Here is a 15,008-nt window from a genome sequence, read left to right on the forward strand (position 1 = left end):
TGAGGTGCAATGTATACCCACCTTTCATTTTCTTCTTAAGAAAAAAGAAAAACATTTTCTTAAGAAATTCTCAAATATTTTCTTAAGAAGTTTTCAAGAATTGGAAATTCTTGAAAGGTTCTTGGAATTTATCTTCTTAACTTCTTTCTTATTTTATTTTTTTATTTTTTTGTGAATCCGGCCCCTATATCTTAATGGATCTCGAAGGAAAATATTAAGGAGCTGGACAGCTGGAAGTCTTCATTTGAGAGCTTCCCATCAATCTGTTGAAGGTCTAGTGTCACAGCTTTCATTGTTATATTAGCACCTCTACTGGGACCTGTTAGCAGATTTGTTGCACTTTTTTGTGGGCTACAGCTCAAGGGCCTGGATTAGAAAACAGCAGATTTTCTGGACACAGCCGATGGGATGCAGCACCAGGGAGCTAATTTGTGATTGTTGGCCAGTGCAAATCTGGACAAAAGACTGCTGAGCTGTAATTCTTGAGAGAGTGTGTACTTGAGTGTGTACTTGTTAGAGTTTATACGAGTCAGGCCATTTGAAAATATCATTTTAAGGAATTAAGAATTTTTATCAACTGTATCCATTTAACTTTTGCTAGATGTAGATGTATTACTATAAACCAATTAATTAACCTGTACACCATGTCCTACCAGGATATTTTATTCTTGTGAAACCCAAATAATATCTAATATTTCTATGCTATTTTTTTCAAGGAGAAGAACTCTATGAGACCTCCCCATATGAACCAATGCATCTTTCTGATGAGTTTCGACTTGCCTCCATTATTTCTGGTAAGTTAACTTCTCAGTGTTGTTCAGTGGTTACAGAAAGCCCAGTTTCTATGTTCAAGGATAGCACTGTCCTTTATATTCATATACATTCTCAGACTCTTTCTCAGACAGTTTAAGTGTGATTAATAGATTTCTATAGACATTCAGTTTGCAGTGTGGTGTTATATTAGCACAAACGACATGATAGAAATCTCTAGTTTTATCCAATCAACGGTGAAAAGAATGATAGCTTACATATCATCAAGTCAATGTCCACACATCTAAAGTCATTTCTGAATCAAAATTGTGAATTTGAAAAGGTTGATAGGGACTGTGACACTCAACATAGCAAGGATCAAGGATAGCTAGTTAGCCAAAGTTTGATTTGTGTTCCTAACTCATATTGAAATGTGTTCCTAACTCATATTACTATAAATAACATTACTTTTAAATCAAATTAAAATAGACATTAATACAATGACAATTTATTTTTACATAAATAAATACTGTGGGTCAGGGTTATTATCTTTGGTAACACTTTAGTTTAGAGTTCAATTCTCACTATTAACTACTTGCTTATTAGCATGCATATTACTAGTATATTGGCTGTTTATTAGTGCTTATAAAGCACATATTAAAGGTGCAGTATGTAGCATTTTTGTCCGCAAGAGGTCGCTAGAGGCCTATTCAAAACAAAGGCGTAGCTTGATGACGCCAAGTTTGAGCACGGAATCTTGGGGCATGTGGTCTCCACCTCAACGGACGGTGCAAAAGAATAGGGATAGGACTCGGGAAGAAATCATGTTCATGGATGCGATTATTAATGTTACTGTAGTATGAAGCAGAGCAGGACTGAGTGTTGTGGGAGCTGAACGAGGAGCTGGAGCAAATGCGCAACACACGCTTCACGAGCAGCGGAACGTTTATTATGCCACAGTCACCGGCGCCGCTTCCGCTTTTCCGGTCATGAGTATGAGGTAACGCAGCTCTGTTTATCAAATTAGATACATTTGAGTGTGTTGAAAATGTTATAAGGTTACTCTGTGCGTTCGCTTGGTGGCTGCTTTGAGACGCTTGATGCACACTGCAGTAAGACAGATCGATTTTAGAATATCACATTAATAAATGCTGGATGGCTTGTGTTGATAAATGGCATGCAATTCATTTTAAAACGTATTGTATGATGGAGAAAATTCTGTATTACTGTTACTAAAAATAAAGCTACATCTGATTATGCTATGTTAGCTACTTGACAAAATAGTGTTTTTCTCTTAGGCATGGTAAAGCATGGTACTCAAAAAATCAAGAAAATTTGATTTAAATAAGACTAAACGTGTTGAGCTCTATAACAAATTAGTTTTCTGTCTATAAATATATCAAAGCAGTTGTTCCCTTGTCTATTAAAATGTCTAATATATTAAAGCGTCTTTGGTGTTTCCATGGTTTCTACAAAATAAAACCAGAAACCGAGGGTAACGCGGGTATGACGCAATTGACAGGCGACTCCTCACACCTCCCGGAGCCTTGGTTAAAATTGCAATTTTCTCACGATTTACAAAAAGTTGGAAACATTCGGGAAATTGTAAGTACTCAAGTGAACAAAATATATATCACTGGCCTAGTGGTTTTTGGATATTTTACTGCAAAAATCTTACATATCTTACATGATCATATTCTACATATATATATATATATATATATATATATATATATATATATATATATATATATATATATATATATATATCATGGTCACGAATTAAGAACTCATTCCCATGACTTACTGTACTAATACATCAACACATTTTACTATTTTGTTACCAAAACAAGGGAATAAATTAACAAATCATGGAAATAATTCTTAATTCATGGCCACAATTTTCCCCAATGGAACAAATTAAATGAGAGAATGAATAAAATGAACAAGTTAATTGAGAAAATGAATAAAATTTATATATATTTTTGTCCGCATATCATGTGCAGGGCTCCATAAAAACTAAAACGGAAGTAAAAATAAATTAAACCTTAATAGCAGAAAAAAAAAATTGACTAAAGCACATACTAAAAAAACAACATGAAAACTAAAAATATAAAAATAAAAGCTATAATAAAATAAAAATAAATAAAAATAAAATGTATTATAATGAAAAAATAAATAAATGGCAAGAATTATTCTTTTTAATTATTTAATTTTTGACAGCCATAATATTTTTCTTTATAGTAATGTTTTCTGTTTTGTAGGTTTATCAAAGCAAATTCTAGCCAGAAGAACTTATATACAGTAAATGACTAAATGTGAAAGTCTCCATATGAAACACTTCAAATAAATTCATAATTCCTTCATAAACATGTTCTTTACTTCATAAAAAAAAAAATAAAATAAAAAATAGCTACCTGGTTTAACATGCTTTTGATCACTTTTTCTTTAACAATAACAATCTTTATATAAACACATTTCCAAGTAATTACAAAACCCCCACAAAAGTATTAATCAAATGCATTCCAACAAACAGATGTATTCTTAGCCACGAAAATGATGTGCTATACAGTAATTATGCAGCGGTCACCATCCATTCAGTGAAGCACAACCTCAATTCATTTTAAACAATGCAAATGGGACTATGTGTATTAGTCATGATGGCCATTCAAGAAGACCACCAAGGAGAATGAAATTACTCTCTATTAATCATAATTGCAGCTTTGAGAATGGCACTGAATAGCAGCTTCTATGATTCATACGTTTTACCTCAAACAAGTTTTTCTTTCTTTTTCATTGTCGTATCCAAATATATTACATTCTCACAAACCAGCTACACAATGATATGCTGGGGCTGTAGGGATATGGTTTGTTGGGAGGCAGCAACCAGTTTGCAGGGCTTTAGGTGAAAAAGGTAAACAGAATACATATAGAAAATAAAACACACACTGCGACCTCACCGATGGCTTTTAACAAAAGCTATCCCTGCAGCCACAAAAAAAAAAAACTATTTTTGTTTCCAATCCTGACTGTTTACGTTTCTCATATTTTCAATCACAGCAGAGGTAATCTGTAGCCTTATATAAGAGCGACTAGGATGCCATCTGAAAAACCATTTCTGCAGGCTGCAGGTGCTTTAGAACCACATCCAGGCACATGATGGCAACATATGCAATAATATCGAGAATTATTTGGCATGTCAGGGACATTTAAGGTAGTAAATGCACTAGGAGGAAATTTTATATTTTCATATGTTTTAGGCAAGGACATATTTTGTGAGCATGACAGTTTCAATTATTTCTGCAGTATTTGTCTAACACCTGTTTTGCTGTGCTGCCATTTTATATTGCCACACAATAAATACACAGGACCAAATGTAAATCGTGAAAATAAACAAAACAGGTTTCAGAGATTCAGAGTCAATTCTTTTATACCTATACTACTTTGGGTGCTTCTTCGGCAGTTAACATTTGAAATAATATTCTGTGATGGAAATTACATTTTAAATGACCCCTATTATGCTTTTTTGAATGTTTTATCTTGTATGTTGTGCAGCACTTTGGTCAACATTTATGTTGTTTTAAAGGGCTATATAAATAAACTTGACCTTGACTATAGCTGTTTGTGAATGTAAAAGGTCTGCAAAGTTTTAAAGATCAAAGTGCACGACCCTAAAAGAAAAGAATTAATTTCAAATCAATCAATTAATGTTTTGTCCGCTAAGAAAGAATCAATTCTGAACTGCTAAAAGGTGTCATCAACAAATCCAGCCTCACTTCCTTTTTCATACTTAACAATGAAAAAAAATGCCTGCCTATGGTCTTCACTGGCTGCCCATGAACAACACCCATACCCTCAAACACTGTAGTTGTAGCTGAGGCTTGGAAGAGTTTAGTTTGTGTTGTTGACATGTCGAGAAGACACTTTTTTCAATGGTTTGAATCCACTTCTGCACTAGGCCTCGAACTGATGTGGAAAAACCAACACCATTGTTCTTCTTCATGGGTATCAGATGCTGAGAAAGTCTCTGGAGCTGAAATTTAGATATGGTAAAAATTGTTTAGTTTCTGACATGCGCTGTAAGCTGTTGACCAATCACAACAGATTGGGCCATCTGACCAATCAGAGCAGAGTAGACAATCATAGCAGACTGGGCCATCTGACCAATCAGAGCACAGTAAAACAACCACAGCAGACTGGGCCATCTGACCAATCACAGCAGAATAGGCTCATGGAAAGGAGGGGTTTAGAGGGACTGAATCTTCAAATGATCCATTTTCAGACTCTTTGAGAAATGAGGTGATGTACAGTGTATCAGTGTTAACTTTGGCAGTCTTTAATCTTAGTCTTTATCTTCAGACGAAAATGTTCCTTAGTCTTAGTCACATTTTATTCACATTGAGTCGCATTTTAGTCATTTTTTACTAAAATATATGAAAATATAACATTTCCTCCTACAGAATACAAAACAATGTGTTAATGTTTGTCTATAAAGCATTGCATGATCAGGCTCCTGACTATTTAAAAGACTTGTTAATTCCTTACCAGTCTCAACGTCATCTTCTCAGAGTATGCTCTTAACCATCCCACGGTCTTGATTGAGGCGTAGTGGAGACCGTGCTTTTTCTGTTGCGGCTCCTGCACTCTGGAATGTGCTACCATTATCTATAAAATCCTCGTCAAACATGGAGATCTTTAAAAAGGACTTGAAGACCAACTTATTTTATCAAGCTTTTGGAGTTTGATTAAGTCTGAGAACTGTGAGTGACTGATGGCATGATTTTCTTGGTGTTATGTTTGGTTGTTATTTTATGTTTATATCAATTTTATAATCTACTATTTATGGACAGCATTTTGGTCCATTTTAATGGTTTTGAAAGTGCTTTATAAATAAAAATTGAGTTTAGTTGAGTTGATTTTTGTCTTTCATATTTTAGTTTAGTTTTTTGTCAAGTCTTATTCACTGTTTTTATGAGTGAATCATCAAGTCATTCATTCTTTCAGTATCAAAGCAAGTGGCTGTATTTATGAATGGATCATTGAATCATTAACGATTCGTTCAAAGTCGCAGATTTGTTCACAAAACAGCTTGTGTGCTGCAGTTCTGCTGTGGCTTTTTTTGCAAAATAGAGCAAAAATACTGACAATACTGTTTAAAATGTACGTCACTAAATATTACCCTTTAGTTTGTTGAAGTGTTTTATAAAATGTCACATTTGAAATTGTGTGGATATTGCATTCTTACTCATATAATGATCAACATTAAAAACAATAACTCACAGAAGGGTATGTTTTTTATCGAAGAGAGTTTTAATCTTAAATCTATATGCAGTCTATGTCTATTTGTTCTCCATGTTAATAAGTGCTAAATCCCCACTTTTACAAAGGTAACGTTATATTGATTAGAACAGCACTATGTAGCGCGATTTGCTGGCGTGGATGCAGGTTTTGACCGCGAAAGATGAGGTCATTTGATTGTCGTGTATTTGCGGCATTTTACCTGCTAGAAACACATGCCCAGTTTTTATGTTATTTTAAGGTGGAGAAGAATGAAATGTACGGCAAAACTCAGCATTTTATTCATGTAACGTACGTCAGTTTGAAAACCTCTGCTGGATATTAGCCTACAATATGGTCGCAGATTTAGTCAGAAAATGAGCAGCGCAATATAGACCGACTGAATGACACTTTAATTAAAGTAGAAAATCTCAAATGAAGATCGCAAAACTCCAGCTTACTTGTTAGTGTTTTCAGATCATCCACGCTTATTTTTCCTCAGTGTAGAGAGAGCGCGTGTGCGTGGTTGCCAGATTGCAAAGATTAAGTAAAACGTATTCTTTTAACAGTAAAGCTCTGAGGGTTTAAATCCTGGAAATCTGGCAACCATAATCATGGATGCTCGTAAAAACAGTCTGTAATGTTTTGTCTCCTTTATTCGACAAAAACAAAGAGTGATTTCAAAAGAGTGATTTTGGTAAAGTTTTTAGTCTTTTAGCCACATTTCGGACTCATCTTTTTTTTTTGTAAACGATATTGAATGTGTTGTTTTAGTCATGTTATCGTTAAATGACATTGGTGTCATCTCTCATCGTCTAGTCTGAATCATGGAAAAAAGGTTGTCAACAAATATTTTTCGTCATAGTTTTCGTTAACAAAATTAACACTGCAATGTATATTATGCGAAAATTAAAGTGTTTTTTGACCTGCATGCAAACGTATTGTAGGACCTCCAAAACAAAAATTAGGAACCTTTAAAATAGCAAAATAGGGGCACTTTAAACATTTTTGGAACACAATGTCATAATCCGGTGTCTACACCAGTGTTTCTCAAACTTTTTCTGCCATTCCCCACCTTGGAAGTGGGGAAGGGTTCCGAGCCCCACCTATTCAAGTGCAATGTGTATAACATAGCTAAGGTTTTGACTGTATTTCTCTTATACTTTTTTTTGTTTAAATTAATTTGTAAATGAAATAATGCAAAAGAAAAGGGAAGAAAATAAAAAAGTAAAAATACACATGATGTCATAAATATGTAGAATAGTGCTGATAAAACATGTCTGCAATAAAAATTTTGTCTGTATACCTGTAGAAATTGGCTAGATGAAGTACATAATTTTTGCTACTGTCACCCTTAATATATACCCTTGATATAGGCCTATTAATATCTAAACTTGCATGTTTATGTTTTAAAATTTAGTTTATAGTTGTAAAAAATAAGTCAGTCACTTCAGAAACACTTGGAAGAACTATTTCATAGGGCCTTAGGCCTTGGGTGGTTCATCAAAAACATTGAATCATAGTTTGATTGATTTCACACACACACACACACACACACACACACACACACACACACACACACACACACACACACACACACACACACACACATATACACACACACAGCACACGCACACACACACACACACACACACACACACACACACACACACACTGTATATATATATATATATATATATATATATATATATATATATATATATATATATAGCCTATGTATAATTTAAAGAAATCTTCTGAAAATTACATCTTTGTTTCACTCTACCTCCTCCAGAAGAACATTAATTTAATCTTTTTGAAAGGTATCTTTATTTATTTTTTTATAATCCATATCAGATGAAGATTATTAGGTTAAACGTTAAAGGATACGATTCTATAAGGTAATATTTCAGCACTTGAGAAACGGACAGCGACTCGTAGAACGCGTTCTCGTGCGTTCATGTTAAGTGCATTTTTGGGAAACGCACGTGGAATTGCAGTGAGCGTTTGTAACCTCACTCGTAGAAAGCGTTCTTAGGAGCTAAGATACATTGTTATTGGGAAACCCGGCCCAGCTCCATCTCCAGACTACAATATTCAAAACTCTCCTGCCAGAATACTCACACCCCAATTTTGTTCAAACTCCACTGGCTTCTGGTTGTATATCATATTAAATACAAAATTCTCCTACTCATCTTTGCACAACCTCGCTCCCCTGTATCTTTGTGAATTGCTCCTCCCTTACACTCCAACTCGCTCATTAAGCTCTTCCAATTCTGCCCTTCTCAGTATCACCTCGTTTCAATGGGGGTAGATCACTCAGCGTTGCTGCAACCAAGCTTATCAAATTCTCTCCCCCAATCACTCTGCTGTGTCAATAATATCTCTGAATTTAAATCATTACTCTAAACCCATCTGTTCTCCGAATGTTATCAGTTGTAAGTTATTTCCATCTGTTTTGTTTTTTATGTTTTTGTTTGCATTGTGTGTTCTGTTTCTCATTGTTCTTCATTCTGTTTTTTCACTTTGCTATTGATTGCCATTTTTGTTTATTGCTTTGGTTTTATTCTTTTCAAGTGCAACTATAATGTAAAGCATTATTGAGCACTGGAAAGGTGCTATATAAATAAAACATTATTGTTATTATGACAGTGCAGCTTCCATAGATATTATTTGATCTATCCTAAATACACACAATTAAATAATATGTTTACACTTTTTGCAGCCTGATTGGAAAATAAAAGCTACAAAATACTGATACTGTATGTACCTGCATTTTTCTGCATATTTCTTCTTAGGTTCTTCACACACAATTGGTAAAATGAGTATGCTAACTTCTCAAAAAAAGAAGAAAAAAAGGAAAAATTGTTGTTTTGATAGAGATTGTCATAGCCCAATGTGAGTTTTAAATTGTTATATACATTATATAAATAATTTTCACATAATATGAAACAAAAACTAATGTAAATGGCAAAAGCATGTGACAAAATTTAAAACAACATTAAAACGGAAAAAATAAAAATCTATAAAAAGCTAATTGAAATACTATAATAGTATATAAATAATACAAAAATAAAAGTGATATGAAAATGGTTGGTTTATTTCTCTTTGATGATCATAATTTTAAAATATTACTACTAATTAAAATCTTGTGATGTATTTTCTTATTTTAAGATCAAAAGTCTGGGTCTAGGAGGCTTAGGAGTAGCAAAAATATGGAAGAAAATCCCGGTGAAATGCAATTTCAATGTGACTTTCATTTAACAAAAAGCAGAAAGGTGTTTGTTTTTATAAAAGTCAACCCCTGGGACATAAATGTGCTTGTAATTGAAGAAACACTCATTTACAGGATTGTGAAATCAAATCTGAACCCTCTAAATAGCTTTTCTCCAAGAATAAAAAGACTAAATACATGGACCAACAAGCACAGTCAAGATAGTGTTTGTATTAATAATCTACTAAGTGACCTGAATGCACAGGGCAGCACTGATCCTTGAATATTTGCATAATGCACATAGATTGTGCCTTACTTCTTAAGCTTCTTTTAAGGCGATAAAAAGCACATGTAACACGTGAATAAGTGCTCAAATTATTACTATTCACTTCTTAAGGTGCCTTAAGGCAAGTCTATACAGAAATGTTGAACAAATTCTCATATTTATTGCATTGATTTGCTTGTCTCATCTTCGAGTAAAAATATACACACATTTATGCTATTTGAGTAATTTGACATGAAAGGGGACCTATTATGCAAAATTTACTTTTCATTATGTTTGAACATAAATGCTTGTCTGCAGTGTGTGTAAACAACCACCCTATAATAGTAACAATCTACCTACTCCATTTTTTATAATCTCCATAAATCAGAAATATTGTCTCAAAATTAACTGTCCCAGTTTTCTGCCTAATGTGACATCACATTAGGGCAAGCCCCTCCCACAACTAATGGTGATATCTGCCCTATTAGCATGGATCGTGCTCTGAGTGAGCCAACACAGTCTGCCATATTTATATCCTAGCTAGAGCAGCTGTAGTGATACAATGTCTCAGCTACATAAGCATTATAACTGTTATGTTGTTGGCTGTAATAATGAATATAAGAGTCTCCATAAACTCTAGGTGTTGTGCCGAATTTTAACTTCCTGCTGAATTATTACCCCTGCTACTTAGTTGCCTAACCCCAGCCCCACACGTAATCCTAAACCTAATAACCTGGAGGTCAGAATTCGGCACAACACCGAAGCATCCAAAGCACGAGCTGTAAAGGCACTCTTCTGGAAAGGGGGCGGAGAGCAGCAGCTAATTTGCATTTAAAGATACACATGAAAACAGTGTGTTTTTGCTTCCACACAAAAAGGGGCAATTAGGGCATGCTATAGTAAATGATCTATAGCGGGTATGCATGTGATGTCATCGTCGACCGCGTCCACTGAGTGGCACAAAGACTGAGCGGCGGCATTGGTTTTCAGCGTGAATGCTGCGAAAAACACACAAAACACTTCCAAAACGGGAAAGAGCTTTGTGATTGACTGTACAAATAGATTTGACAAAAAACCTGAGGTATATATTTAAAGACTACCAAAAGCTACAGAAAAAATAAGCAAATGTATCACTGCAATTCACAGAAACAGCTGGACTCCAGCAGGGAAACATGGATTTGCAGTCATCATTGTGTCAAATTGTTGGATTTTGAGGTAAAATCATACCGTATATATTGTATTGTTATATATTGTGTTGACAACTGATCAATTAAATATTTACTATCTTATATTCTGCATAATTTGGTGTTTTTAAATAAACACTGACAAAAACTATACAAGTTTTAGGGCTGGACAATATGAACATAGGCTATATATAACATTGATAAGTGATTACTTGGATTTAAACTTTATTTAAACTTATATTCTGCATAATTGGGTGTTTTTAAATAAACAACACTGACAAAAACTTTACTATAAAACTATATATGTTTTAGGGCTGGACAATATGATGATATAACATTGATATAAGTGATTACGTGGATTTAAACCTACCTATATTGTAGTTATATAAAGTATTCACAGGCAGATTTGCTTTATGTATTTCCCCGCCATCGAAACCAGGCACATATAAATGTCAGGAAACACGACTCCTGGCTGCATGTCAGTATCCATGGATTAGGTTTATTTGACAAGTTGTAAGAAACACTTTCGAGCCCAACCTTTAGTGTAATTCGTTAGTTTTACTCGCATTTTTGCAGTTTCCTCCATTAAATCCATTCACGCAGCAGGTTCTTTTGCCACTCAGTCCAGCTGAGGGAGCGCGCTTTCGTCGGGAAAGTGACGTCAATACATACCCTCTATAGGGTATTTTGAGCTGAAACTTCCCCGACACATTCTGGGGACACCTGAGAATCATATTACATCTGGTAAAAAAGGGACCCCTTAAAGATAGCATCACCAGCAACATCAGATTGCAAATAGTACTACTAAAATTGTATTACAACCCTCCCTGTTTGCGCTGACATAATTTTTATTTGTTTTCAATGTAGTTAAAATGCCTGTGCAGATGTTATATATCAAAATACACAAAAGAACCTGCTGATTCAGATGATACTAGATTTATGATCCCAAAATTGACTTAACAAAATTTTACATTTTACACTACCCTAAATATGACTAGTTGCTTCAATTTACAGTTTTAAAGGCAAGTCAAATGCAGATTTGCAAGATACAGTCTAAAATCAGCAGATTTTCTCCACTCAGAGCTGAAGCCAAAACAAAATCAAACATTTTTCTTCTATAATTCCCTTCCCTCTCTGGCGAAGCCCCCGTAAGCTGGCTCTCCTTGAAGATTTGTTAGGGACCCCTTTCCCTCTGACATGAGATAAGATGAATATCAGGACCAAAACCACACACCTCCGAGCACACGTTTTGCTACAAAAGCAGAACTGGAAAAGCACTCATAACATAAAAATAATCAGACATCTTGTTACATGGCTCTCTTGTTCATTCGTCAGTGAACAGATGACCGCTCACATCTGCTTGGTTCTTTAAACCGAAGAATTTTCATTGAACCTGGGTATTATAGATTCTCAAGACAGGAAGGGGAGATAAGAGGATAATAGAAAGGGACTTTTTTGGGAAAAAAAAAAAAATAGCCACACTAGAGAGAGCAGTGCAACATTAAAGGATGTTTTCGATGAGTGTTTCCAATTGATTAGTGTGGAACAGCCAGCTAAGATGGGAGTGATGTTGAAAGAGAGTTTATGCTTTGCAATTGCCAGCGGATTTGAAAGCAAGACAAGGTTGTGAGGAGCATGGATTAATTTTTATTTTAGCCAGGTGCTGGATGCATGATAATCAGATTTTACTGAACTGTTTTCTGGTGAGGATGATGGATAACAGAAAAGACAGTTTCAGGTGTATGATAGTAGGGATATATATGAAGAGTTTATTTGCAAAAACATTTTTATGAATTCTCACAAATCATGTTTTTTTTATTGTGCATTTCAAGTAATAACAATCAAACTGCAGTTGGGCTGTTTTGATTAAGAAATGATAACTCTAAAAAATACAGGTAAATTAAAAAAATAAAATTCATTGAAAGTATGTTTTATATATATATTAAAAGTTTGTTTTTTAGCAAAAGCAGATAACTCCAACAGTCGTTTTTTTGGCAAAAGCAGATAACTCCACATTTCATGTTTCATAGTTAAACAAAACCCAAGTAATTGCATTTAAAACACTCTCAAACACACATGTGCACACAAACGCACACACACACCCACCCACCCACGCGCGCACACACACACACACACACACACACACACACACACACACACACACACACACACACACACACACACACACAAACAAACACATCGTCACACACACACACACACACACACACACACACACACACACACGCACACGCTCTCTCTCTCTCTCTCAAACACACACACACACACACACACACAGATCGGCACACAAGTACACACACACGCACTCATCCACACACGCACGTGCGCGCGCACACACACACACACACAAGCAAAAGGACAACCAATTTTTCAGCATGTAAGTCGTGTATGGTGTACAAGGACTTACAGGAGTCGAAATCATAAATCCTCGATCACTTTTAGTGAGCTTTGATAAAACTTTCCTCAGCTAGCGCATCTTTTTGAAGTGACTAGAAGCCTTGTCACCTGACCTGAATACTGCGCGCTGATTCGCTAAAACGGACTTATCGGTTTCTGTCTGTACACAAACAAGGGCGCTTGTCGGCTTCTGCTGTAAAACGTGAACTTGCGATGCCTGAAAGTGGGCAAAACCGGCTCTTCTGACAAAATGGATTTAGGGTACAGAACGTGCTATATATGGAGAATAATGCACAGCACTTAGTTCATTTTTTTTAAAAATGGCGTTTATCGGTTTTTGCAAATGAACTCTTCAGATGTAGAAAGAAAGAGAGAGTCTATGTAAGAATCTCAAATTTAGTTCTTTGAAAAATTCAAAGTCAGCATGATCAGGAGATCTAAGGAAGTCTATAATAGCCAGAGGAAGCTATCCATTAGTGTTCCCGTTTATCCTAATGCCAGTGCTCGGTCATTATGTTGAGCGGGAAGTATTTAGTCAAAATACGCAATGTCAATGCAAGAATTGGAATTTTTATTTATTTTTTATAGAGACTAATACTTTAAGTAGGCCTACACATTAAATTAATCAAACAAGACGGTAAAGTAATTTATATTGTTGCAAAACTTTTAAATTTCAGTGTTTTCAACACTGATAATAATAATAATACACTCTTCAAAGAATCTTCAAAAAATTGTATCATTGTTTTCACAAAAAATATTAAGCATCACAACTGTTTTCAACATTGATAATAATCAGAAATGTTTCTTGAGCATGATATCAGCATATCAGAATGATTTCTGAAGGATCATGTGACAATGAAGACTGGAGTAAAGATGCTGAAAATGTAGCTTTGCCTTCACAGGAATACATTTAATTTGTATTTTAAAATAAATTAAAATAGAACAGTTATTTTAAATTGTAATAATATTTCACAATATTACAGCGTGCACGAGAGACTTGCTGATCCCAAAGTTTTGAACAGTAGTTCATACTAGAGTTGTCAAAAGTACTAATATTTAAAAACGTGATGCTTTTAGCGCTTTTGAGCAGATTCTTAAACATCTCTGATTGGCCATTGTGTTCACGGCTCATCAGATATGTCTGTGATTGGCTTCAGTGATCAACACTTCAAAAACGTTGTAAATAGTCATCAGTGATGCTCTTCACTGAGCGCTTACACACATACACCCGGGAGTGTTTGAAAGCAGGCGTCTATCACCGGACTGGTCTGCGATAGACGCCTGCTCCTGCTTTCAAAACGCTTTCAAATTCAAACACTTCTGCGCATAGATCGCGGAACATACCAAAAGAAGGAGGGGCCCGGGGGGTACAGGGGCATGGTTTATAGAACTTTGCTCACTGGATCATTTGTTTCAATCATTAATATATTGTATTTATCATATATTCATTAATATATCATATATTTCATCATTAGGCCTAGATACAATCTTTATCAAGCATAACATAGTTTCCCACAGCGGCTCCTGACCATAAATTTAGGTAGGGCAGATTCTGGGTTTTAGTGCTAATTTATGATAGCTTAAAGGAACACTCCACTTTTTTTGAAAATAGGCTCATTTTCCAACTCCTCTAGAGTTAAACAGTTGAGTTTTACCGTTTTGAAATCCATTCAGCCGATCTCCGGGTCTGGCGGTACCACTTTTAGCATAGCTTAGCGTAGTTCATTGAATCTGATTAGACTGTTAGCATCTCACTCAAAAATGACCAAAGAGTTTCAATATTTTTCCTATTTAAAACTTGGCTCTTCTGTAGTTACATTGTGTACTAAGACCAACGGAAAATGAAAAGTTGCGATTTTCTAGGCTGGTATGGCTAGGAACTATACTCTCATTCAGGCGTAAT

At 35.0% G+C, this 15,008-nt stretch overlaps 1 protein-coding gene across 1 annotated transcript in view; it reads left to right on the forward strand.

Moving 5' to 3' along the window:
• Nucleotides 1-15,008, forward strand: part of gfra2b (GDNF family receptor alpha 2b) — an 83,256-nt gene that overhangs the window by 24,740 nt on the left and 43,508 nt on the right. The window contains exon 3 of the mRNA XM_067398079.1: nt 717-794. Coding sequence (XP_067254180.1) covers nt 717-794 — 78 coding nt within the window. The remainder of the gene's footprint in view (nt 1-716; nt 795-15,008) is intronic.

The sequence above is a fragment of the Chanodichthys erythropterus genome, chromosome 10 (genome assembly GCF_024489055.1).
Source record: "Chanodichthys erythropterus isolate Z2021 chromosome 10, ASM2448905v1, whole genome shotgun sequence".
Classification (NCBI taxonomy): Eukaryota; Metazoa; Chordata; class Actinopteri; order Cypriniformes; family Xenocyprididae; genus Chanodichthys; species Chanodichthys erythropterus.